Source organism: Mesoplodon densirostris, chromosome 16, assembly GCF_025265405.1.
Source record: "Mesoplodon densirostris isolate mMesDen1 chromosome 16, mMesDen1 primary haplotype, whole genome shotgun sequence".
NCBI lineage: Eukaryota > Metazoa > Chordata > Mammalia > Artiodactyla > Ziphiidae > Mesoplodon > Mesoplodon densirostris.
Genome location: NC_082676.1, coordinates 26738941 through 26762576, shown reverse-complemented (window position 1 = coordinate 26762576; position 23636 = coordinate 26738941). Strand labels below are relative to the sequence as shown.

The following is a 23636-nucleotide window of genomic DNA, read 5'->3' as shown; positions in this document are numbered from 1 at the left end:
GCAGGATGAAAAAAAGTCTGCATACAAGTAAACGTCTTTGAAAAAAAAAAAAAGCAGCCCTTTTGTTTCCTTCAAGGGGATCCCAGGTGTTGGGTCGAATGGAGTGTCAAGTCCTGACGGTTCAGGACCAGGGATGGTGTTTCCTCGGTTTTCCCAGCCGCCTGAGTTTGGTTTCAGCCTCAGAAGAGCTGCGCCCTGGGCGGATGGGAGTGGAAAGAGGGCGATTTGCAGGGAAACAGCTGCATTTAAGACCTTGCTTGGGCGCTGGCTGAATCCAGGCGAGGTGTGCACCCGGTGTGCCCTCTTTCTCATCGGTAAGTGGGGCCAGAGCACCTCCCTCGGAAGGCAACGGTGAGATTTCAAAATGATATGCGCCTGTGCTGGGCACCTGACGAGGACCAGGAAAGGTCCATTTCCTTCCCTTTCTGAAGGGTGAGGTGCCAAAAAAAGTGACAAGTTCATTTGTTCAAGAAAATCTACGAAGGACCTTCTGTGTGCTAGCTTATTGGCTAGGAAAAGGTGGAATCTGGGACTTCCCTGGTGGCGCAGTGGTTAAGAATCTGCCTGCCAATGCAGGGGACACGAGGTTCGATCCCTGGTCCGGGAAGATCCCACATGCCACAGAGCAACTAAGCCCATGCGCCACGACTACTGAGCCTGCGCTCTAGAGCCCGTGAGCCACAACTTCTGAAGCCCACGTGCCTAGAGCCTGTGCTCCGCAACAAGAAGCCACCACAGTGAGAAGCCCACGCAACACGACGAAGAGTATCCTCCGCTCGCCGCAACCAGAGAAAGCCCGTGGGCAGCAACAAAGACCCAACGCAGCCAAAAATAATAAGTAAGTATATAAATAAATTTTTTTTTTTTAAAGGTGGAATCTACTGGTAGAATGGTGTTTCAGTGCCAAACTAGAGTTGGAGGGAACAGAACTGGCTGGCAGTGCTGCTGTTGAGAGGACACAGTGGAAATAAAGCATTCAGTTTGTTATTCAGTGTTTATTAAGTAGATTCAGTCTTATATATGATATACAGATTCAAAAGAAAAAGGATTCCACATACTTATGAAATCAGTGCATTTAGCAAGTAATACCATGGAGATAACAGCTCGATTAACAGCTCATTGGTCTTTTGTTAAGTGAGGGGAGAGGGAGTTGGCCTGTGCTAGTCATTCCACAAACAAAACAGAATTTAGTTGCATCACATAGAGAAGACACATTCTAAGAATTAAAAGATTAAGCCACATTTACTGGAAAAACTCACTATATAGAACACAAATAATTTTTATAGAGCATTGAGGAGGAAGTCCTCACCTGCTTAGAAGAGCCACGTTAAGTTGCATAGGTGCATATCTGTAAAAATATAATTTAGAGGTGAAGCCATTGATTAAGTAACAAAGAGTCATCTTTAAAAGTTGGTGCCATCTGCTGTTTGTCTTAAGTGCCATATGCTTACTGTCTGGAGCCCCCTGCCCCTCCCCAGAGGTGATGCCTCATGAATGAGCTGCCTCCAGGGGACCCTGAAGAAATGCTTATACCATCTGCATTGGAAAGTCTTAAAACTCATCTCAGGTAGGGAACTTGCGCTCTTCCCCAACGTGTCTAAATTATGCCAGGGGATTGGAAACCTCTTGGGTTGTCCCTAAATCTTGGGTGGCTTGACCCTGAAGCTCCCATGAGTCAACGTGACTTTCCCATTCCCAGGCTGTCAGGAGAAGAGCTATATCCACCCCCCGGCTCTGCAGCCAAGTCCTACTTTCACTTTTCATGAGTCCACGCAGTGTCCCACCTGCAGCCGGTAGGAAGTCTTCTGAGCCCTGCTCCTAAATGGACCATATGACACAGGCATATGGGCCATCTGCCGCATGGAGATTTTTCTGAGCTTAGAAAAGTATTTTTCAGCAAATCTGAGTTCTGTGTGGTGTAGGTTTTTTGTTTTTGTCTTTAGGTGGAAACATAGGTAAAAAGTGAGAGGTTTTTGTTTTGTGGCTTTGCTAAGCAGATGAGCTTTGAGGTGCACCTTCCTCCTCAGGAGCGAGTCTTGCAGGACACACAGGGACCGGGGCATCTGTACATGTAAACAGTACACTTTCACTGAGTCCAAAATTAGGAGCAAAAATACAAAGGTTCACATTGGTCTTAGGTAGATACAGGCGAAAAAGGACTGAGCTGTTTAGCTCATAAACAACAAAAACAAAGTTTCTAAAGCACCACTAAATTATATAAAAATCAGACCATGGACGGATTGAAACTGGTATTCCGGTGAAATACTTTACTATCTTGTAAAAAGTTTTACAAAAAATTACAAATTAAAAGTATCAACCCTCTGAGTTCAAAGCAGCATTTTGAAAATGAACTGGTAATTAATCCTATAACCACCCCTGGAGTCATAAGTGGCCCTTGGGAATAGGGATGGCTGGGTTCCACCTGTTTGTTTGATATCTTCTAAAACTTTCCAACCCCCTGCCGGTCCCCCTCCCCCTCAACACTGTCCTTGGGTATAAACTGAGTGGTGACGGTAAAATGAGTTTTAGATGGGTTGTACTCTCACTGGTCTACCAGATAACCCACCACTAAGACCAAATCCCCATTTCTCCTCTGATTCCAACCTTGTGGGATTAGTTAGCCCCCTGCAAAGACTCTGGAACTGGTATATTCTATTCTTGCATTACCTCTTAAACGTAGGATCCCGAATGATCTATTTGTGCCCTGAGGCCCTCCGTAAGAACTGGCTGTGGGGCAGGGCTTCAGACGCTCCCTTTAGGAGAAGGCAGTCCCTGGGGTGAGGTGGGGGACAGCAGCGAGCTGGCTTCAGCAGAGCCAGCTCTTTGGTGCTTCTCCAAGTCAGGAGGAGAGGGATGGGGTTGACGCTGCATCTTTTAAAACAAAAGCAAAACTGAACAAGTTCCCTGACTGGACTAGCTAATGGAATCCTGTTTCCACACAGTAACTTGCTCCTGATTCTGCCGTCACGAGGGCTTCACGTGCAGCTTCACTAGGAAGGAGCCCACCCAAGAGGTGGGGTCAACGTGACGGGATCCACTGTCCTGGAGGGGCTCTGGGAGCCCCAGTGGACCTTGACCGCTATCATCATTTGCTTCCTTTCTCTTTGAAGCACACTGAACCTACACTCTTATCGCGGTGCTAAGGCCGCTGAAGGTGGTCAGTTAGGACAAGCTTGACTCAGAAAAACACGACTTCACACTGTAGCTTATACTGAGCTTCAGATCTAATCCCTTGTGCGGGTAGTGGCGGAAGCCCCTTCCCCAGTCTTTCTCACTCCTGTGTGTTCAGAAAAGCTAACCGTTTGTGCCTGGCTTGGGTACTGCCTCTGGGAGGAGAAATGACATGTGAAGCAGTTGATGTCAAGAATTCTAAGGCGGCGATTGTCTGTGCCAGTTTTCAACATTAAGATTTTCACAAATTGCCTGGGGTAACATTTTGCAAAAGATCTACTGATTACTTTTTGTAGTATTGTTCACACACAAAAATAAATATTTACACAAATTCAAACATCCGCGAGCAGTACTGAGCAGATGGGGGCGGGACGTGTGGACGCTGGGGGGTGGGAGCGGCCTCGGGCACTGGAGCTTGTGCTGTGCTGACGGCGGGTCTCGGCGTCCCGGCCCTGGCTGGAGCCTGGGGACTGGTCAGATGGAAGGCAGAGGTGGTGTGGCTGCGTGGGGGGTGCTGGAGGCCACTTGGGAGAGCAAAGACTACCCTCAACCTCTCGGGGCTGGAAGCAAGCAGGACCCCCTGCCCTTCCGACTTTCTGGATCCGGGGCCCGTAGCTCAGTCGCGGATCCGAGGAGGGGGAGGCATCCACGCTGGAGCCCCCTCACCACCCCTCCTGAGGGTGGTCTGCCACAGTGCCGGGAGGCAGTTGGCTGCAGAAAAGCTGGTTTGGGAAGGGGGTGCCTGCTTTGGGGTCGAGCGGCTCTCGACCCTAGGGTCCCCTCGGCCCTGGCTCCCCAGGACCTCTTTGCTCTGAGGGCGGAAAGGCAACAGAGGGCTTCTGCCAGCTCCGGGCAGGGGCAGGCAGCAGAGGGCTGCTGTCATGGCTACGGAGTGTTGCATGGAGAGGCCCTGTGGGCCTTGTGAGGTCTGGGCAAATCCCTGGTTTTAGCAGCACTGGTAGGTATTGCACTGAGCAAGAGGAAGTGCCTATCGGGGAGGAAGGAAACCAGGCCAGCCTTTTCTTTTTGCCCTTTTTCACACTCCAGGGATTATGGGTTTCTTCCAGGACTGGCCCCTGCAGAAGGGCCGGTCCTGGGAGAACCCAGGTGGCTTCTCCACTTCTGCTGATGGTCCCTTTACTCCAGCCACGGGGGCAGGGGACAGGAGCTGCGGTCCACCCGGTCCACCCAGGAGCTCGCAGCTGCCTTTCCTGACAGCCAGGGGCGCACCCTGCAGCAATGAGGGGGGTGGGGTCGGGGGCCCTTCCCGGCCGGTGTCCGAGGGGCCAGGGCCTGTGCGGAGAAGTGTTCAGACCTGGCTCCCTGGGGGCAGGGTGGGGGCAAGGGCCCAGCTGACCGGCTGCCTGTGCCCCAGCACTCTGTCCTGTCAAGCGCTGGGGCCAGGGGCTCCTCCCTGGGCTCCATCCAGCTCCTGGCCTCCCCTCTGGACTTACCTCCCAGGCAGACACACTGGGTGGGGGAGGTGGGAGACAGCCGTTCAGAACAGGCTCAGGGCACATCCTGGAAAAGCCCACGCTGGAGTGTGAGGTAGAATACGGGTGACCGTGTGACTGGGGCGTCTGTGGGATGGGGGAGGGGGAGCCGCTTTTGTTTGTCTTTGCTCTGCAGTGGGTGTGGGTGAGGTCCTCCTGCTTGGCGGGGCTGGGCGCTCAGAGGGACAGCCAGCCCGGTGCCCCCGCTGCCCCCAGCCCTGCCGGCCCCCAGCCCGCGCCAGTGTAGTGATATGGAATGTTAGGTCACAGGGATACATCCTTCTGATCAGACAGACACAGACTGGCAATCTGTACAAACACAAAAGAATCCATTTTCAGAAAAATAAATTACTAAGGGGAGAGGAAGAAAGGGTCCACTTTGTTTTTCTCAATAAATATGCAATTCTGCTCACCTAAGACTTGAAAGGTAATTATCTGGGGGTGGGATTCTAACATCAGGGTCCACGAAGATGATTCTAAATAGAGCTGCGGCCCCAGCGCCTTGTCAGGGGGAGCCCCAGCCCTTCCAAAGCTGCCCCGTTGGCCTCTTCCAAGCAGGTCAGAGCACCCGTGTGGTGAGATTCCAAAAAAAAGCGTCCTTGGGCCCAGAGTCTCAGGCGCTTGGAGTGTGGCTAGAAACAGCTCTTTTGCATCCACCTCTTTCCAAAAAACAAAAGGTACCAACTGGTGAGGCGGGAAGCCGGTCCGGGGCTGGGAGAGCCTCCTTCCCTAGGGTAGTGCACTCGACGTGCTGCTGGGTCAGTTCTGCTGTAAAATGAGGTTTTCCAGTTCATCTGCCGAGCGCAGCAGGAAGGCGGCGGACTCCCGGTAGCCGGCGATGAGCTGCCGCACGGCACTGATCTCGGTGGGGCTGAGCTGGGCGGTGGGCATGGTCCGGCTGGTGCTGTTGCTGGAGGGCGTGGGCGTGGGCGTGGGCGTGGTGGAGGTGGTGGAGGCCCCGCCTTTCATGCTGAGGTCCGTGGGCCCTGCGAGGAGGGGAGCCAGGGTGAGGAGGGGCACCCTTTCCCCTATCGTGGGGGCCCGAGGCCCTCGTCTGTCTCCACGGTTGTACCCCTAATGCTTAGAAGGGGGCCTGCAGACAAGACGTGGGCTTTTCTGTTAAGCCCGAGGGTGATCCTGCGATGGGGTCGGGGGGAGGCTTTGGCCTCAGGCTGGGCAGCACTCTGACCCCAGCTCCCTGGCGCTCATCGCACCTCGGCTGCTCTCTGAGGACTGTCAGGCAGGCCTCCGCACTCTGGGCTCTGGTCTCCGGGTGAGGAGGCCGCCTCGAGCTGGCGGGGGAGCGGGTGGCTAAGACACTGCCAGTAGGTGGGGGTCCGACGCCCCCGAGGGGGACAGGGTGTGGAAAGCCCCGGACAGAGTCCAAAGTGGAGCCCCAGAAGGCCAGGAGAAGAAGCACCCATGTGTGCGCCTCATGAGACAAGGAAGGGGTTTCTCAACCGCCGTCGCCGCCGGGGAAGAGCAAGAAAGAGGCTGGCTGCCCTGGGCTGCCCTGCTTGGGCCTGGGAAAGAAGCCGGGGCTGGAGCGGCCAGACGGAGCGCGCCCTGCCGGGAGCGGCTGGAGGGGCAGGTGGAGGGAGGCGCTGGGGGCTGAGCCTCCTCCTGATGGGCTGCAGCACCTCGAAGCCCCTTGCCTCTGAGAAGTTCTCTTGTGCCCAAGCGAGATGGAAGATTAACGTTGCTGAGACGGGACAGCATGGGGTGGGTGGGTGAAGGTCGGAAGGTCAGACAGGACCCAGAGGGGCCCTCTAGAGAAATCACCTCCCCTTTGCCCTTGAACGGTGGCAACAAAGAGGGTGCCTGCAGTCTTACCGAAACACACTGGGGGTGTGTGCTGGGGCCACCAGGCCTGGTCTCCTCTCCACCTTTCCCAAATGGCTCTGGGGGGTGCGCCGTGGCTCTGGAGTCAGCAAGCCCGGACTGGCGGCCTGCTCGGCCCCGCCATGGGCGATTCCTAACTTCCCTGGGCCCCTGGCCCTCAGCTACAGCACGAGGAGACTGTTCTGGGGCTGAGCCACGCCGGTGAACCCCTCGGTGCGGCTCGGGATGCTCAGCCTACGGGAGGCCCACTGGGAAAGGGCTTCCAGGAGACACAGAAGCTCCTGGAATTTGAGCATTCTTTCGAGGTGTTCAGCAAGAAAACCGCCAAAGGAGAGGATCTGGCAGTGTGGGAGCAGAAGCTTGCTTGGGAGGCCTTCTGTGACCCAGCGAGGTCCGTCTCCCTGTGCCCTGCCCAGCCCCCAACCCCCATAAGCAGAGATCATTGTACATGGGTGTGTGAGGCAGTTCTCAATTACCAGCCAGCTCCCCACTACCCCACTGGCTCTGACAGCCAGTTTGAATCATTATTGCACCTACAGTGGCAGCAACTTGCTTTCTTTTTCTTTTTTTTTTTTTTTTTTGGCCGCACCATGAGTCTTGCAGGATCTCAGTTCCCTGACCAGGCGCTGAACCCGGGCCACGGCAGTGAGAGCCCCGAATCCTAACCACTAGGCCACCAGGGAACTCCCTATAGTTTTTATGCTGCTACAGAGATGGACAAGCCCTTGTCACTGGAGACATATAGACCAGAAGTAACATCTTGGGAGAAATTATGGAAACACGACTACTGCTAAAAGGAAGCTGGTGCGGCCCCCAGATGGGGAAGGAAGTTGGAATCTAAGACGGGACAGTCTGTCACATGGGGTTATTTCTTCTCTAATCAGAGAACAGGGACGTGACGCAGGACGTCCTGGGAACTGGCCTGCTAAGGAACATCCTTGGAATTGAGGGTCGAGGGAAGTCCGTTAAAATGAAACACAGGAGGAAGGACTGGGCTGGGGCTGGGAACTGCTGGGAACAGCAGCCAAGCAGGTGGCTGACTCCCACATGGGTGGCTGCTGGGATAGTCTGGGAGCAGGCAGGGGTGCCTGCGCTGGCTCCCGGCTGCTGCAGGGTTTCGTCCCCTCCAGACACTGGCTAGGGATGGCAGAGGAAGGCCGGAGCCGCCTGCCACATGGGTGTGAGCTGTCCCTGGGCTTCCTCTCTTTCCTCCCTCCACCCCCAAGCCTTGTCCTCTTCACTCCTATGCTCAGAGCAGGCCTTCTGGGCTCTGGTTACAGGCAGACACTCAGGTGGCCAGGTGGTTGCTAGAGGGGCCGGAGCGGGTGCGAGTTGCCCAGCAGTCCAGGTAAGACAGGCAGAGCCTGAGTCTATCTGGGCTGACCTGGCTTTCCAGATCCACCCATGATCTAAGTGAGGAGCTCTGAGCCACCAACACGACTGCCCAACCAAGGTGCCAAATGGACTGAACCCTCGTTTAAGGGCTGCTGCTGGGAGGGCAGTGGGACTGGGACTGCCTGTGGTGTTCTTCCAACTGCTGGACCCAAACCCAGTGCTCACAGGATGCCACTGCCCCAGGCAGGAGGTCAGCGAGCAGATCTCGGCCTCCGTGACCTCACCACCCACTTCTAAGGAACCAGGGAGACTGAGGTACAGGGGCAGAGCTAGTGGCCTTTCTTGAAGCCTCTCTGGCAAGTGTGAACAGGGCCGGAGGGCGGCAGGCCTGGCCCTCAAGAGAGGCCGGAGCAGCCCCGGCAGCTGCGGCCCGAGACAGGCCCTGCCGTGTGGCGCCAGGTGGGGGCCTATCGCCATCGCCTGTCCCCTGGGAAGGACTCTTCCCACGCGCACCAGGGGGGGCTCTAACTTCCCGCCCCGCACCTGTCTCCAGACACACTCTACCAGGGTCCCCACTCAGCAGGGCTGTCAGATAGTGCTCCTTCCTGGAAGGAAAGCAGCCCGCCTGGGACAGCCATTTCACCCCTGCTGCAGCTGGCCACTCTGGCCTCAGCCTCAGGGATTAGGGCCAGGCAGCCTCTTATTTTAGGTTAAGAGGCATTAGGAAAGGATGAGAAGTTAAGCCCAGGCAGGAATCTTCCAGGGACCCGCACGTACTTCCCGGTGGGGCGGGGGGCAAGGTGAGCGAGGGTGTCTGGGCTTTCTGCCATGGGTAGGGACCAGCCGCCCCCATCGCTGCCCAGGAACAGTAAGGGGTCTCCCGCGGCCAAGGACAAGGGCCTGAGAGGAATTCTCGGGCACGTTCAGCCAAGACCTAGAACCAGAATTCCCTGGGCTTGCGGGCGGCACCTTCCTCTAACCTACTCGTCAAGCAGCCACTTGCTGTCACCCCCAGCCTTTCCTCTCGCCTCTGAACGACCCCCAAAGCACACTGCTTCTGCCTCCTGTCCTCCCCATTAAAATCTCACCACCAGGGCAGACAGCACAATTCACAGCCTCCTTTGGTTAAAGCCTATCTGTGGCTCCCGCTGCACACAGAACTAAATCTAGATGCCTGGCTCAAGAGGCCCTGGGATCACCCCTACCTGACCCCGCCAGCTCCCGGAGGCTGCCAGGCTGCCCTCCACCGGGGGAACCCGCTCTTCCCCTGCCGCACCTGCCACCCAGGCCTCAGCGTGAAAGGGCCTGAGGTCCGCGCTCAGGGCAGCACCTAGCTCCATGGGGAGGTTTCTATCTTTTGGGGACTGTTTCTCCAATATTGGCCTGTGTTCCGTCTGCATCAGAGTCACCTGGGCAGAGTTACGGGGGCACCTAGGGAATCACCAGCTCCTGGGGTTAGAGTGGGGGGACAGACGGCTAACTACTGCCCCAGGTGACCTAGATGGGGCCCCACAGTGCAGCAGAAAGGGCTGGGGCCCTGCTCCCAGGTGAAAGAACCTTCATCTCGGGGCTTCCCTGGTGGCGCAGTGGTTAAGAATCCGCCTGCCAATGCAGGGGACACGGGTTCGAGCCCTGGTCCGGGAAGATCCCACATGCCACAGAGCAACTAAGTCCGTGCGCCACAACTACTGAGCCTGCGCTCTAGAGCCGTGAGCCACAACTACTGAGCCCGTGTGCCACAACTACTGAAGCCCGCGCGCCTAGAGCCCGTGCTCCGCAACAAGAGAAGCCACTGCAATGAGAAGCCCGCACACCGCACAGCAACGAAGAGTAGCCCCCACTCGCCGCAACTAGAGAAAGCCTGAGCACAGCAACGAAGACCCAATGCAGCCAAAAATAAATAAAATAAACAAATTTTTTTTAAAAACTAAGAAATGCTTTTAAAAAGAAGAACCTTCATCTCACAGGTGAGGTCCTAAGCGGTGGCCTGGAGAGGGAGGTGACCTGCCTGGGACCAAATCCTGGCTCTGCCATCAACTCTGCAAGACCTGGGCCAGCGACCGTCTCACTGAGACTTGGTCATTTTGGGTGAGACGAGGGTGTGGAGGGGCTCAACTCAGGTGAAGGGCGGGGCCTTGGCTGGGACTCTGCGCACAGTGGCCCATGGAGGGGGGGTGGGGCAGCGGCAGGGGACCAGGGAGAGGCCCAGCAAGCCTCCGAGGAGGCAAGAAAGGAGTGGAATGCTGTTCCTGTTAACCTTGCCCTCCAAGCTAAGGACTGGCTAAGATTATGAGACAGGGAGGGTCCCTGTGCCAAGAAGGAGTCACTTTTCCGGCGCCTCTGCTGCTTCCCCACCTGCCCCGCCCCCTTCCCAAGGCGGCTGGTCAGGGAGCCGCAGAGCCTGGTGTCCCGCACTCACCATTACTGTGATTTCCTGTTTGGAGAGAGGCAGGGGGCTGCAGGTTGCTGCCCAAGGCCCCGTAACCACGGTAACTGTAGTTCAGGCCACCGTTGACGTACACAGGGTCCTGGGAGTAGGAGGAGGCTGGCAGTGAGTAGGTGGAGTGGGGGATGGCTGCGGAGTCCCGGGACTGCTGCTTGTCCAGGGCTATGGGCTCGTCCTGTGGAGCGGGAGGGAGGCGCTGGGGAACCACAGGGGCAGCAAGCCCTGACCACGGTCCCTGGACGGGGGTGGGTGGTGGCCCCAGATTTGCCGGGACCCGGCGCGGGACCTTGCAGGACTCTGCCTCTCCCCCTGGCTGCCTTGCCCAGGGCCTCCCCCAGCCCCCTATCTGCTCATCTATCTTCAGGGCAGATTTCATCTGTTCCTGCCCGGCTGAAGACACTCTCAGGGCTCGGGATGAAGTCCAGACTCCCTTCCTAGGTCCGCAAGGCCTTTGTGTCTGGGCTCCTCTGACTTCCCCCCACCCGCCCCCCTCCCCCCAGCATCTCCATCTCCCACCTGAGGATGCCCTCCCTGCTCCCTCTGCACCCAGGGGCCATGGTAGTATCTGCGGGATGGCTGAGGACACCCTCCCAGTGGCTGGCAGCGAGCAGGCACCTGAGAGGACTGGTAGATCTCCAGGCGCATCCTTTTGGCTGCTTTTCTCGTCTCGCTCTCACAGGCAGCTGCCAGGATGTTTTCTGCCATGGCCGAGGTCAGGTGGGGAGGTGTGGGTCTGGTCTGCAAGCAGAATGGGGATGGAGCCAGTGTTAGGGCGCAGAGACCCTGCCCTAGAGGTGGGCAGGGCAGCACTGGGCTTTGGGCTCCTCTGTGAACCAGGGGCCACAATGCCTGCTTCCAGGGGTATTGGAAGGGCTGTAGGAAAAGAGCCCGGGCGGCCGGGAGGGTGCGGGGAGCCTGGGACTGGTGGGCCTGGGGCTCACCATCTCCATGCCGTTCTTCTTCATGCGCCGGCAGGACTTGAGGTACGTGCGGATGCGCTTGCGGGCCCGCTCCTGGAACTCAGGGAACTGCCGGCTGCAGGACTCAATGATGGCCTGGATCTTCTCCTTGGGCTGCTTGGAGATGGGCACCATGCGGTCCAGGTTCTCGTCCACAAAGAGACGCACGAACATCTACAGGAGACACAGGCTGTGGGAAGGGCTGGCCCGCCTGAGCCCCCGCCCCAGCCAGCCATCCCGGGCGGGCACTCACGTTGAAGGCCTTGAGGCGCTCAGGGTCCATGCCCTCAGAGTCATTCATCTTGTCATTGTCCTCATGGTCGTCGTGGTCATCGTCATCGTCATCTGCTGTGGGGGCCCGACCCACCGTCAGGTCCTCAGGGCAGCCACTGACCTCGGTTTTGATGGAGTCGTAGCTCCCCGAGCTGTAGGGGGGGGACTGAGAGAGGGCGGGGGTGGCAGAGGGTCAGGCCGCGGTGAGAGTGCGGGCAGGCGCGGCAAGCACTCCCAGCTGCCACGTGAGCCACGCTGCAAGGCCCTGAGCAAGTCACTTTCCTTCTGCTCCTTTCCCCTGTGACATGGGGACAGCGATGCTGCCACCCCTCCCTGGGTGGCTGTAGGAAGGACTGCCCACAACCACACATGCAGAGGCCTGGCGCCCTGGAGGAGTTCAGTGGAGGGGATAGTGGTTTACTCGGCAGCAGTGGCCACGTCAGGACGTGCCTCATCGCACGAGGGAAAGGCAAACACAGAAAGGGCTCCTTCCCGCCACCAGCCAGCCTCTCCTGCTTGTGCCAAGATCTGTTCTGGCTTCGGGGTTTTCCTCCCTGCTCCCCAAGGGGCTGCAACCCTGAGCTGACAACCGAGCTGTCACAAAAGCAGTGAGTGTGCTGTCTGTCGGGGATGAGGAACAGATGGGCTGGGAGAGAACCAGCCAAAGAGACAGACCCATCAGGCAAAAGGGCATCCTCGCAGCTCCCGGGCTGGGCTTCTCCTGTCTGCCGCCACCCCTGGAAGTCACCGTGAGCCCCGATGCAGAGCGTGTGTAGAAAGAGGAGAGGGAACCAGGCACAGCCCACTGGGAACCAGGCACAGCCCCTTGTCCTGCAGAGAAGGGACCCACCCCCTGAGCCCCTCCTGGAACAAGACCCTTCCCCAGCTCTCCTGGGAATGCACTTCCCCACTCTCCTCTCCGCTTTTTCCATCTTCTTCATCCTTTACTGCTCAGTTCCCATCCGGTCTCCTGCCCACTGCCACACGTGCTCTGGGGAGGCTCCCCGAGGACCACTGACATTTGCCTTTTAGAAAGTTTGCGGCTTTGGCGAGTCCTGACTTCACTCCGTGGTACCCTGACTAGCAGTGTCCTGGAGACACGGTCCCTGCCCTCAAGGAGGTGGGCATCTAGTAGGCAGTCAGGCCCAGGAAACAAACAGCCGCAGATCACACCCTGCAACGTGGCCACATAGTGGCCCCGACGGCATACAGCTCTTGCTGACAAATGCATAAAGACAGACACTGATTGGTGCCCTGTCCCATGGTAGCTGCCACCACCAGCCTCCACGTGACCACATCCACTGAGGTCGGCCCTCCCAGGGTCCCTGGCCTTGTGCCCATCTCTTGACCCACACATAGACTCTGAAGGAGAAAGGACACCCAGGTCCTCTGGCCTCCCACTGGGCTGTGTCAGACTCGCAACGGAGGGTCAAAGGTGCCTTGGGCAAGTCACATTCCCAGGTGCTCTTTGGCCAATCCTCTGCCAGCGTCAGAGGAGACAGAAGAGCTCTCGGTGGCGCTCATGCTCCCATCTCACTTCCATGGTCCACACATGTGGCCTGAGGCCGCGGCGGCAAACTCCACCCCTCTGGCTCTCTGCCTGCCGAGGCAGCAGCTGTGCCTGCCCCTGGGACCCAGTCAAAGAAGGGAAGACAGTGCTCTGGCCAGTACCTGCCCCGCAGCCTGGGCTCAGACACACAGTGATGACTGGACACCCGTTCATTTGTACAGAACCTTCCCACGAGACACGTCATTGGAAGCCAGCACTGGCACCCACCCCACACCCTCTGCAGAAGAGAAAACAGGCCCTGGTAGGGGAAGGAACCTGTGCAGGGGCCCGTGGCTGCAGCCCAGGAGTGTAGGGCTCTGAGAAGGCACCTCTGGCCCCCCTAGCCCGGGCAGAAGAAGACCCCCCCCCGGGAGAGCTCCCGCCCCCGGTGCCACACTGCACTGCTGCAGGAGACCTCAGTGGCCCGGAGATGGTTTTCGGAAGCAACAGGGGAGTGGGAGGGGAGCGCCAAATGGTGGGGCACCTGTCCGCCCGGCATTAGCCTGGTCTATTGAGTTTCACACATCCACATCCCTGGGGCCACAAACAAAGGCCTCACCTTTTTTCTGCACCATCTGTAGAATGGGGACGGGCATGCAGAGTAGCCAGAAAACATGAGGCCTTGGGCCTCTGTGCTGAATGTAGCCCACTTGCTGCTGTTCCTCACAGCAGACTCTGTTTTGGAGGCAGAGAGGGCCAGGCCACACATCACCCACCACGTCCACCAAGGCAGAGGCCAACAACCCCACTCCACAGATGGGGAGGCAGGCTGAGAAGTGAGGGCCTTGCTCGAGGTCAACTGAGCCGTCTCCCATTCCCGAGCCGCCCCAGGGCAACGATGGCAGAGCAGCCGGGCTACCGCCCTGACTTGGTGTCACAAGTATGTGTGATTTCACGTCAGCCCCGCACAACCCTGCCGTGTACGGGCTCGGCTCTGGCGGGCCGGCAGTCCCGCAGCCCCACACACCTCGGGGGTGGTCTTCACCCCGTACTTGACGCGGCTCCGCAGTCCATCGGCGTCGGAGGGGTAGGAGGGCGTGCCGAGCGCTGAGCCCTGCGGGAGCTTCTCGCACAGGTTGATGGGCTGATCCTCGGCGGTGGCAGTGAAGTCCACGGGGGCCACGGTGCCGTTGCCATTCATCTCGGGGAAGGCGGGGTCTCCCTGTGTGCTGCTTGACGTGGACGGGTTCAGGGTGGAGGAGCCATTGCCGCTGCCGCTCTCGGAGGAGGAGTCGTCTGAAACGAGAGGCCTGGGTGTGAGGCTCCACCTCAGCGCCCCCTGGCCCCTAAGACCCCCCTCCCCCCAGGTACGTGGCCCTGTGCTATTCTCACGAGCATCCCTGGGCAGGAGGTGAGCGCTGCCGTCCCCGCTGGGGGCGCCAAGAGGCTAGCCTTGCCCCAGCCTGAGTTGGGGGCAGGGTCCCTCTGCCAGAAACTGGGGCCATCAGGGGTGGAGCAGCCATGGAGCGTGCCTCCTGCCCTCCACCCCACAAAAGCCATATCCAGCTTGGAGGGCCTGGGAGTGAGGGGCTGCAGCCTCAAGTCTGACCTGCCTGCCGCAGGTCCAGAGGTCCTCGGACACGCCAGGGGCTGCATGGGGCCTAGCCAGTGCCCCCCTCTTCCTCCAGCTCACCACTGCCTTGCCCCTTTACACCCTCTCCCCACAGGACCCCTTCCCCACAGCAGACCCTCGAACTTCTCCAACCTCTGCCTGAGGAAGGATGGCTCCACTGTGACACCCCTGCCCGTTAGTCACTCCCTCCAGCAAGGAGGCCCAGGCCAATCCTGGCAGCCTGTGCAGACAGAGATCTGCCCTTGGTACACGGCCACATGGCACTGAACATCCAGAGCCAGGGCTGCGGGTGCACCCCTGGCACCTCATGGGCCATCCCTGCTTTCCTGAAGTGACAGCCCAACAAAGCTCTGTGGAGGGCGCCCCCTGCTGCAGACAGCGCGGCATTGCTGGGGAATCTAGGAGGACAAGCTTTTAACTAGGGGGCTGGACACTTCAGATAAATTCCAGGCCCCTTTTTTCCACACCCTGCCCCAGCCCCCTGCCTGATCAGCTGAGAAGGCAGAGGCCCAAGCTACGCTCAAGCTCCCGGGGTCACTGTCAGGTGAATACCGCGTGGTTCCTGGTGGCGCCCAGGTGCCCAAACGGCTCTGCACCTGGAACCAGAGTGAGTGGGGGAGGGGCGGCCACTGTGAGCCCTGACCGCCTCCCAGGCCACCCCCTCCCCCAGGCCAGGGTCGCGCACGACCCCACCCCCACCCTCCCAGCCGGCAGATTATGAAGATTTAGTTCCTGGTGCTGGGCACTGGGCACGCGCACCTCACCTCCGGAGCGTCCCCATGGTGACCAAGCGGCTCTAGCTCGCCAACCAATCACTGGCCTGCCGGCTGCCCAGGGGCGGGGCCGGGCTGCCCATCAAGCAGCCAGGGCCCAGGGCAGAGGGGGATGGGAAAGGCCTCCGCGCCATGGCACCCCTCCCCCTCGGCTGCCGCAGGTCCCCTGGGCCAGGATGCCCCTCCTTCTCCCCCTCTTCCTCTGGGCAGTCACTGCTCTCTCCATCCTCCTGCAGGAGAGCTCCAGGCTCTACTCAAGGCCACCCCAAAGATCCCCCCGCCTCGCTCAGCTACACCCCACGGTCCCCAGGCTCGCCGCCCTGCTACCTCTGGAACCTCACCGCCCATCCCCTCCTCCTCAATCACAGACGGGTCTGGTTTTCTTCTGGCAGTGTCTCCAGCGACCAACCTAGATATCTGTGGAATGAGTAGTATTTACTGAGCACCTACTGCGTGCTGACTCTGTCCCAGGCTGAGAAACAAAGTAGTGACTACAGCCAAGATGCCAGCCCTCCTGGGGGGACAGATGCACATTACTGAAACACACAGAGAGTGAACGGGCCACCAACTTGCCAAACCACATCCACCCCACCCCCACCCCACCCAGCCTCCTTGGCCGACCTCCCCCTTCAGCACCCCAGCTCCCCTCAGTCACCCCACCCTTTCCCAGCACCAGTCTAATGATCACTCCCCTGTTCCCTAACCTTCCTGCTCCCCACAGCCTGCCCAAGAAGAGTCCACAAGAGTGCCGGGTGTTTTCTTGGTCCCATGATCTCTGCAGCCTCCCCCAGCCCAGGTCCCACTATCCTGGGCCACTTCTGAAGCCTCACACCTCCAGGCCTCTGCTTGGGCTCTGCTGCCTGCCTGCCGTGTTGCTTCCAGCTCAGTAAATGTCAGTCCACCTTCAAGACCTGGCTCAACGCTACCTTCTCAGAGCAGGCCTCCTTCCTCCGCTGTCCCTAGGAAGGAGGTACTCAGAGCCCGAGCCCAGCCTGGTGCCCATCCTTCCGAGGGATACTTCATGCCTCCTTCAGCGGCTCAGGGTCCATCCTGAGAGCTGCCTACCTCCCCACCAGGGCTGGGCCCGCTGCCAGAGAAGCCCCAGCACCCGGGATTCAGAAGTCTCTGCCAGGGTCAAGGAGCTGGAGGGCAAGGATTGACACCCATCCTGGCCAACTGTCTGAGCTCCTCTGAGCTCTGGCCGGTGCCCATTTTAGCTCACCTTGCAGGTGTGACTTCACATCCTGGCACCACCCCCAAAAGGCCACTTGCTTGACCTCAGAGGGCCTTGTCTTCCTCCTCTGGAAGGAGGGGTTGCTAGGAGAGTCAATGGGCACCACACCAAGCACAGAGGGAGCCAACTGTCACTACGCTTGGCATGGGCGTCAGGCCGACGGCCTCCTGCAGCATCACACCAGGAACGGGCCCAGAGGTGGCGCCCCGACCGCCTGCCTCCCGGCCAGATTCCCTCCAGGGAGGATGGACCCTCTTGCCCTGTGCATCTCCAGGCATGAGCATGAAGGAGGCTTGGGTGCTGTGAGGACACACGCATGTGTGTGTGGGTGGGTGTGGGTGTGGGTGTGTGTGTTCCCAGGGCCCTCCAGCTCAGGAGCCCAGGGTGCTGGCCCAGACTCTTGAGCTGCCAACATCCTCACCCCAGGGCTGTGCACCTCAAGCGCTGGCTCCAACGGTGGCACGGCCCCTCCGAGTAGGCAGATGCCACCTCAGTCTGATAGGGGAAGTGGCTGGGCAGATGAGACCCATGAGGCCAGGAGCCCGGACCTCGTGTAGCTATGCATTCCAAGTTTTTAGAAGAAACTGGAAATATGCACCATTATGTAAATATCCAGATTTTTTAATACTGGTGACTGATTTACCTTGTTCACATTTTGAAAAACCTTACTGGACAAACGGACAAACAAAACGTGGTCTATCTATGCAATGAAATACTATTCAGCCATAAAAAGTAATGAAACTCTGATACATGCTATAACACGGATGAACTGTGGAAACATTACGCTAAGTGAAATAAGTCAGAAGCAACAGGACGGATATTGAATGAGGACACTTACGTGCAATATCTAGAATAGTCATATTCATAGACACTGAAAGCATATGAGGGGACACCAGGGACTGGGGGAGGGTGCAATGGGGAGTTATTGCTTAATGGTTACAGAGTTTCTGCTTAGAGTAATGAAAACTCTGTTTTGGAAATAATGTGTGCTGGTTGCACAACAGTGCCAATGTACTTAACGCTGCCGCACTGTACACTTAAAAATGGTTAAATGGCAAATTTTATGTTTTACAAAATTTTTCACCACAAAAAATTCCCCCCAAACAAAACAAAACAAAACTCCTTGAGTAGGCCCGTGGGCTCCAGTTTACAAGCGCCATTTGCTGCCACCACATGTATCCAGGGGCCAAGCCTCTCCCACCTCCACTCTGCACCTGGGGTCAGGGAAACCCAGCGACACACACAGAGCCCTCCTCTGGGGCATAGGTGAGTGACAAGTGCCTCCCCCCACTCCCCAACATGCCGCCCTTAACCTGCTCATGGGCTGCCTGCAACCCGGGGTCCACTTCCTGCCGACGAGGGAGATCATGGGCTTTAGGCAGAATGCAGAGGGGTTGTGTATCCTGGAAGACACCCCTTCACCTCCTTTCAAAATGGGTGCCATGTCAGTAAAATAGGATTTATAAGGTGTAGACAATACCTGGCACAAAGAATAGGTGCTTAAAAAAATACCCGATCCCCTGCCCCCGCCCAGGCCTTCTCACTTCATAATGCACTTGCTTCCCGAGCATGGCTTTTCCAGACTGGACTGTGGGCTTCCAGGGGCCCCTCGGAGCCCAGCTTGGTGCCAAATCTGAGGTGGGCACGGTAAGGGGAGGTGGGAGAGGGACAGGGCCGGGAAGATGCTGTTCCTGCCCTCGTCCCTTCCTTTCTCAAACACTTACTGGGTGTCAGGCCTGTGTGGGGCACTGAGGTGAAAAGATGGGGGTGGTCACTGTCCTGGGGCTCATGCTCTAGGGAGCAAGAAAGCAAACATAAGGTTCTAGAGGACACCGGGCTCTGGAGAGAGCCTTGGAGTTTCTCGCCCCTCCTGTCCCCCCCCTCCCCCTGCAACCCCTTCTCCTCTGGGAAGCCCTCTCTGACTGCAAGACCCATCGAGGCCCCAGTTCTGGACCACCCGCTGCGGATCTCACCCCAGGGAGGGTGGCACTAGGGTGGGTGCTGGGCGGGAGGGAGGGAGGCAGGGCAGGCTCTCTGGGAGAAGCCTCCAAGGACAGTGCTGAGAAAGCCCTGGGGCAAGGGCTGAAGCCCCCTGACCAAAGCAGGGCAGAGGGCTGCTGAGGCCAAGAAAAGTGGCTGCATCTGTCCGGAGGCCCCGAGGCAGCGGCTGTATCTGTCCGGAGGCCCCCGAGGCAGTGGTGATGACCTGGCCGCAGTCCACAGACTGAGTTCAAACCTCCGAGCTGAAGCCAAACTCTCCCCAGGGCTGCTGGGCCCTGCTGGCAGCCCCCCACCCCGCTGTCACCCCATCCAGCTGTGTGCCCTGGCCTCTGCCCTTGTTCCCTCTTCTCGGGACACTCCGAGTTCCCTTCCCTCCAGGGCTTTGCTGAAAGGTCACCTTCTCAGTGAGACCTCCCTGCCCCCACTCTGACACGCTGACCCCTTTACCCATTTGTTTCAGAGTGTTTATCATCTTCTTACATATTATGTCTATGGTCTGTGCCCAGCGCCCCCGTAAGCTGCCCCAGATCGTTCCTGCCTCTCCAGAAACCACACCCCTTCCTCTGGTGAGGGCACCCCGAGTCTTCCAGGGTGAGCGGGTGCCCCAGGCCCGGCCAGTCAGCACAGCCCATCACAGCGATCGTGATGGGCATGTGATCAAGCTCGACCCATGAAAGTCAGTCCAGGGGCTTTTGCAGAAACGACTGGGGAGAAGTACCCTCCCCTCACCACAGGGGCTGCTGAGCCCACTCAGCAGGGAGGCCCTCACCCCGAAGGCAGGGCTGACAAACTGGCACAGACAAATCCCCCCTAAATCCATCCGTGCCCAAAGCCAAAGAAGGCCCTAGACTTTCTGGTTATAGGAGCCAATGATTTCCTTAACTGCTAAAGCTGGCTGAAGGCAGGTTGCATCACGTGTGCCTAGTTTGGCCTCTGAGTAATCCACGGTCCTGCCCCCGGGAGGGCCCGAGGGAACGGAGCCTCCACTGGCCCTCTCCTCACTGTGGGCCACCCCAACCCCAGGAGAGGCTGGCTGCAGGGCCCGCCCTCCCCCAGCGCCCGGCACAGCCCTGGCCCAGAGACCTGCCTGTCACTGTGTGGGGAAAGAAGGAAGCGGGAGAAACATCCGCATCCCAGGCTGGGGCAAGCCGGGTTCCGATCCATTCCTAGTTCTCTCCTCCTTCCAACCCTCTCCAAAAAAATGTGATTTAAGGGAGTCACGCACGCAAACCCATGTCCGAGGAGCGGGGCCGGGGGAGCAGGTGCGGGGCCTCGCTGTCTCCCGACCTTGGGCACAGCCGGCCTCCCTGGCTCCTCTTATCTGCAGTCTAGGGAGTTGCCGCTGACGCCCTCTTGGGCTCTGACACTTTATGACCCTGTGAAAGAACCCAGCTGGCCCCATGGGCACCAAGGGCCCAGTACACGGAGTGCAGGAGTCGGGCCTTCCGGGGGTGCAGGCCTCCAGGCACGGGACATGGAGCTGGAAGTGACCCTCTTGTCTCCACCTGGTCCTTATCTGTGCAGCCATGCCAGGAGGCCCCTCCAGGGTGGGCACCCCACCCACGGCCGGCCAGCCGGAGCCCCGAACAATGCCAGCAGGACAGGACTGCCCCCAGCCTGTGACTGCAGTGACAGGGACAAGTGCAGTGCGGGGCCACGTGGAAGCGGCGGGAATGCACCCCTCCCGAGCATTTCCACAAAGCCAGGCCTCCCTGGCTCCGGCGAAAGGCAGCTCCCCGGTCTGGGCAGGACACAGAGCCCACCACCTGTGCCCGAATGCCTATGGGCAGGGGAGGACTGCGTGCCCATCTATGCAACGTGGGGCAATGCGCTGCTATTCAAATGGGGGAATTAGTGATGAATGGGGGAAATTGTTCCTCCTTCTGTCCAGTCTCCAGAAGGAGACAAAAACCCCTTTTACCTCTGCAAACAATGCCCTTATGTGGGCGCCAGCGCCCCACAGTCCGCACAAGCCCGGCTCTGTGCGAGCCGCCAATCGCCACACCAGGCTCTGGGGCCACAGCCGGTGGCGCCCTCTCCCAGGGGCGACCCTCGCAGGCTCCCGAGGGCTGGGCAAGAGCGCGAAGGTCCGCCGGCCCTGGGACCACGGGCCAGGCATACGGCCCCACCAGCCCAGAGTGCCCGCTGCAGGCTGCCCGCTGTGGCCAGAGGTGCGGTTGGGCTGCTGCAGGAAGCGCCCCCTCCTCGGCGGGCTTCCAGGCAGGGGAGAGGAGGGGGCGTCAACAATTCACACACACAGGACATGGGCCCGGAGGAGGCGGAGAGGGGCGAGCGCTGGAGCCGCAGCCCTGCCGTGGACCGGCGGCCCCCAGGATGTGGAAGAGCCAGCCCCGCCTCCCCCCTGCCACGTGGCTTCGGGCTGCAGTCCGGGGGCCCTGACTCTGCTCTGAATTTGGGGTGCGCGCCTCGCCAGGGCTAGCCTCCGCTCTGACAATGGCCAGTGGCCAGGATGTGTTGACATGATGCATAGTTCCCAGGAGCATCCGGCTCCTGGCAGGCTTACCCTGCTCTTCCTCCCACAAGAGGGCCCTGAGGTCAAACGGGGGACACCGAGGAGTTGGGTGAGGCGGTGTCACTGGGACCCCACCATCCTGGGCGGTGGGGCCACGCCGAGCATCTGCCCCACAGTCTGCCTTCGGACCCCGCTGCCTGCCTAACTGCCCCTCCTGAGCGCTACCCCGCTCCATCCCTGTGGCTGCAAAGGCCTGGCCCAGCCCCTGCTCCCCATCCCGGCTCCACTCCTGCCCCCAACACCCCCAGCACCTCTATTCCGCAGCATCCACCTTCCTGCCCTTTTATGACTCATTCCTGAAGCTGGTATCAACACCTGAGGCCCTCAGAGCGGCGCTGTCCAACAGAAACGTAATGCAAGCCACCTACGGAATTGTCAGCTCTCTAGTAGCCACACTAAAAAATGTAAAAAACAAAAAACAAGTGGAATGAATTTTAATAAACTACTTTATTTAACCCAATGTATCCAAAATATTATCATTTCAACTAATAATTAATTCCGCGTTAAATCTGAGATATCTTACATCCTTTTTTCATACAAAGTCTTTGAAACTCAGTGTGTATTTTACACGGTACACCTCAATTTGCACGAGCCCTTTTCGATAGCGGTCTGTGGCTCCCATGTTAGCACAGACCCATATTTTTGTGATTTCCCCCTAAAACTGAAATCATTTCACTCAGTGCAGGGACCCTGGGGTCTCAGCCCCTAGAGAGGTGTCCAAGTTGCAGATGAGAGTTGGGGTCTTGGGGCAGGTGGCCTGAGCAGGGCTGGCGGCGGGGCACTGGGGGCAGGCGCCACCTTCGGTGGGGGTGGACACCAAGTATGTGGCAGGCGCCGGGCAGACTCATCGTGCCTGATTTGCACAACCACCCCCCGGAACAGACATCAGGAAGGAACCAGAGGATCCCAGAGGGAAGTCATCGGCTGTCACACAGTGTGAATGGAAGAGCACAGATGAGCCCCAGTGCTGCCTGATTCCCCGAAGCACCCACCCCTCATGCTCTTTCTTCTCTTGGCCTCGACTTGCCCATCTGTACTATGGGACAGCCCCCACCCCTGCCACTGTCCCACTTTCTGCCGGCCCTCCCCAACATATCCTGGCCCAATGTGCCCCGGGGGAAAACACTCCCAATATGGACAGCCTGGGTCTACGTCTTCCCAGGCCCGACAGTCTCCCTGGCCCCACCCTCAAGGCCAAACACAGGCAGTGAGCCCTCAATGCTAATTCAGTGTGCAAATCTCTAGCTGAGATGTCCCCTGCACCCCCTCACCCCAACCCCAAAACAAATGATGTGTTCTGAGAGCAAAGAGAGCCACTTCGGGCAACCATGTGTGAATGATTCATGGGGCAGGGCCCTAGCCCCAGAGCCTGTGTGCTTGTGTGTGGCTTCTGAGGGCCTGGCAGGCCTTCTGCCAGCCAGCCAGGAAGCCTGTCTGGGTTCGGTGCATCCCAGCCCTTAGGTCAGAGTGATCACGCCAGAGTGGCCCCGGTCACTTCCTGGTTCCTGGGACCGTCGCCTGTGGACAGGATCGGGTGGCGATGCCTCTCCGACACACCCCTCCCCCGGCCTCCTCTCCAGCAGAGCAGGCCTGCCTCCACAGAGGGGCAAGAGGCATTTGGGTTTCCACGTGTCCTAGGCTGGGGAGGGGGCCGGGGGGAGCAGGGCTCTGACACCCCGATGGCTCAGTAGGCCTAGGCGAATCTTCCAGGTGTCGGGGGGATCTCCCTCTCCCTTTCTCAGCAGGTGAACTTTACCTCTAGGGCCCTGGAGCGTGTCCTGCCCTATGCCCCCACCAGGCGTCTGGGGACCTGGGAGGGCCTAAGACCCTGGCAGCCTGCACAAGGCCAGGGCTGTGCAGGCCTGGCCTGCTCCGGGGATGAAGGGATCTCTCGGTGCTGTCTCCCAGCCTCCCTTACCCCGCAGCGGCAGGAGGCCAGGACAGCCCAGCATTGTCTGTGCCGCCTGCAGCCCAGCTGATGATGGACACTTTCCTGTGACCCGGGCCTGGTAGGGTGGCTCACGGCCAACCCCCGGAAGGGCTTGGGCCCTAGTTCTGGGGTTGGGGGGCGGCGGCAGGAGGCCGCCGTCGTCACTGCCTCTCTCCATCCGGTGTGGATGTTTGGAGCCTTGAATAGGAGCAAATAGCTACTGCTCTAGAAGGAGGGAGTATGTGACCTGTAGCCAGAAAGTGAGGCCCAGACAGCTTCCAGTCTCACCTGAGAAAGGTGGAGTCAGGACCAAGATCAGGCGTCGGGGAGAGGAGGCTCAGTTTAAAAGCCCACTGCAGGGGGCTTCCCTGGTGGCGCAGTGGTTGAGAATCTGCCTGCCAACGCAGGGGACACGAGTTCGAGCCCTGGTTTGGGAAGATCCCACCTGCCGCGGAGCAACTAGGCCCGTGAGCCACAATTCCCTGAGCCTGCGCGTCTGAAGCCTGCGCTCCGCAACAAGAGAG

At 58.9% G+C, this 23636-nt stretch overlaps 1 protein-coding gene across 2 annotated transcripts in view; it reads right to left on the bottom strand.

Annotated features, from left to right (window-relative positions):
* Positions 1 to 1120: 1120 nt before the first annotated feature.
* NOL4L (nucleolar protein 4 like) overlaps positions 1121 to 23636 on the bottom strand; it is a 130786-nt gene continuing 108270 nt past the window's right edge. For both annotated transcript variants that reach the window (XM_060120280.1, XM_060120281.1), the window contains 6 exons: positions 14036 to 14304; positions 11500 to 11685; positions 11229 to 11420; positions 10903 to 11025; positions 10261 to 10462; positions 1121 to 5650 (listed from right to left, as the gene is read on the bottom strand). In XM_060120280.1, the coding sequence (XP_059976263.1) occupies positions 5424 to 5650; positions 10261 to 10462; positions 10903 to 11025; positions 11229 to 11420; positions 11500 to 11685; positions 14036 to 14304 (1199 nt within the window). In that variant the 3' untranslated portion in view covers positions 1121 to 5423. The remainder of the gene's footprint in view (positions 5651 to 10260; positions 10463 to 10902; positions 11026 to 11228; positions 11421 to 11499; positions 11686 to 14035; positions 14305 to 23636) is intronic.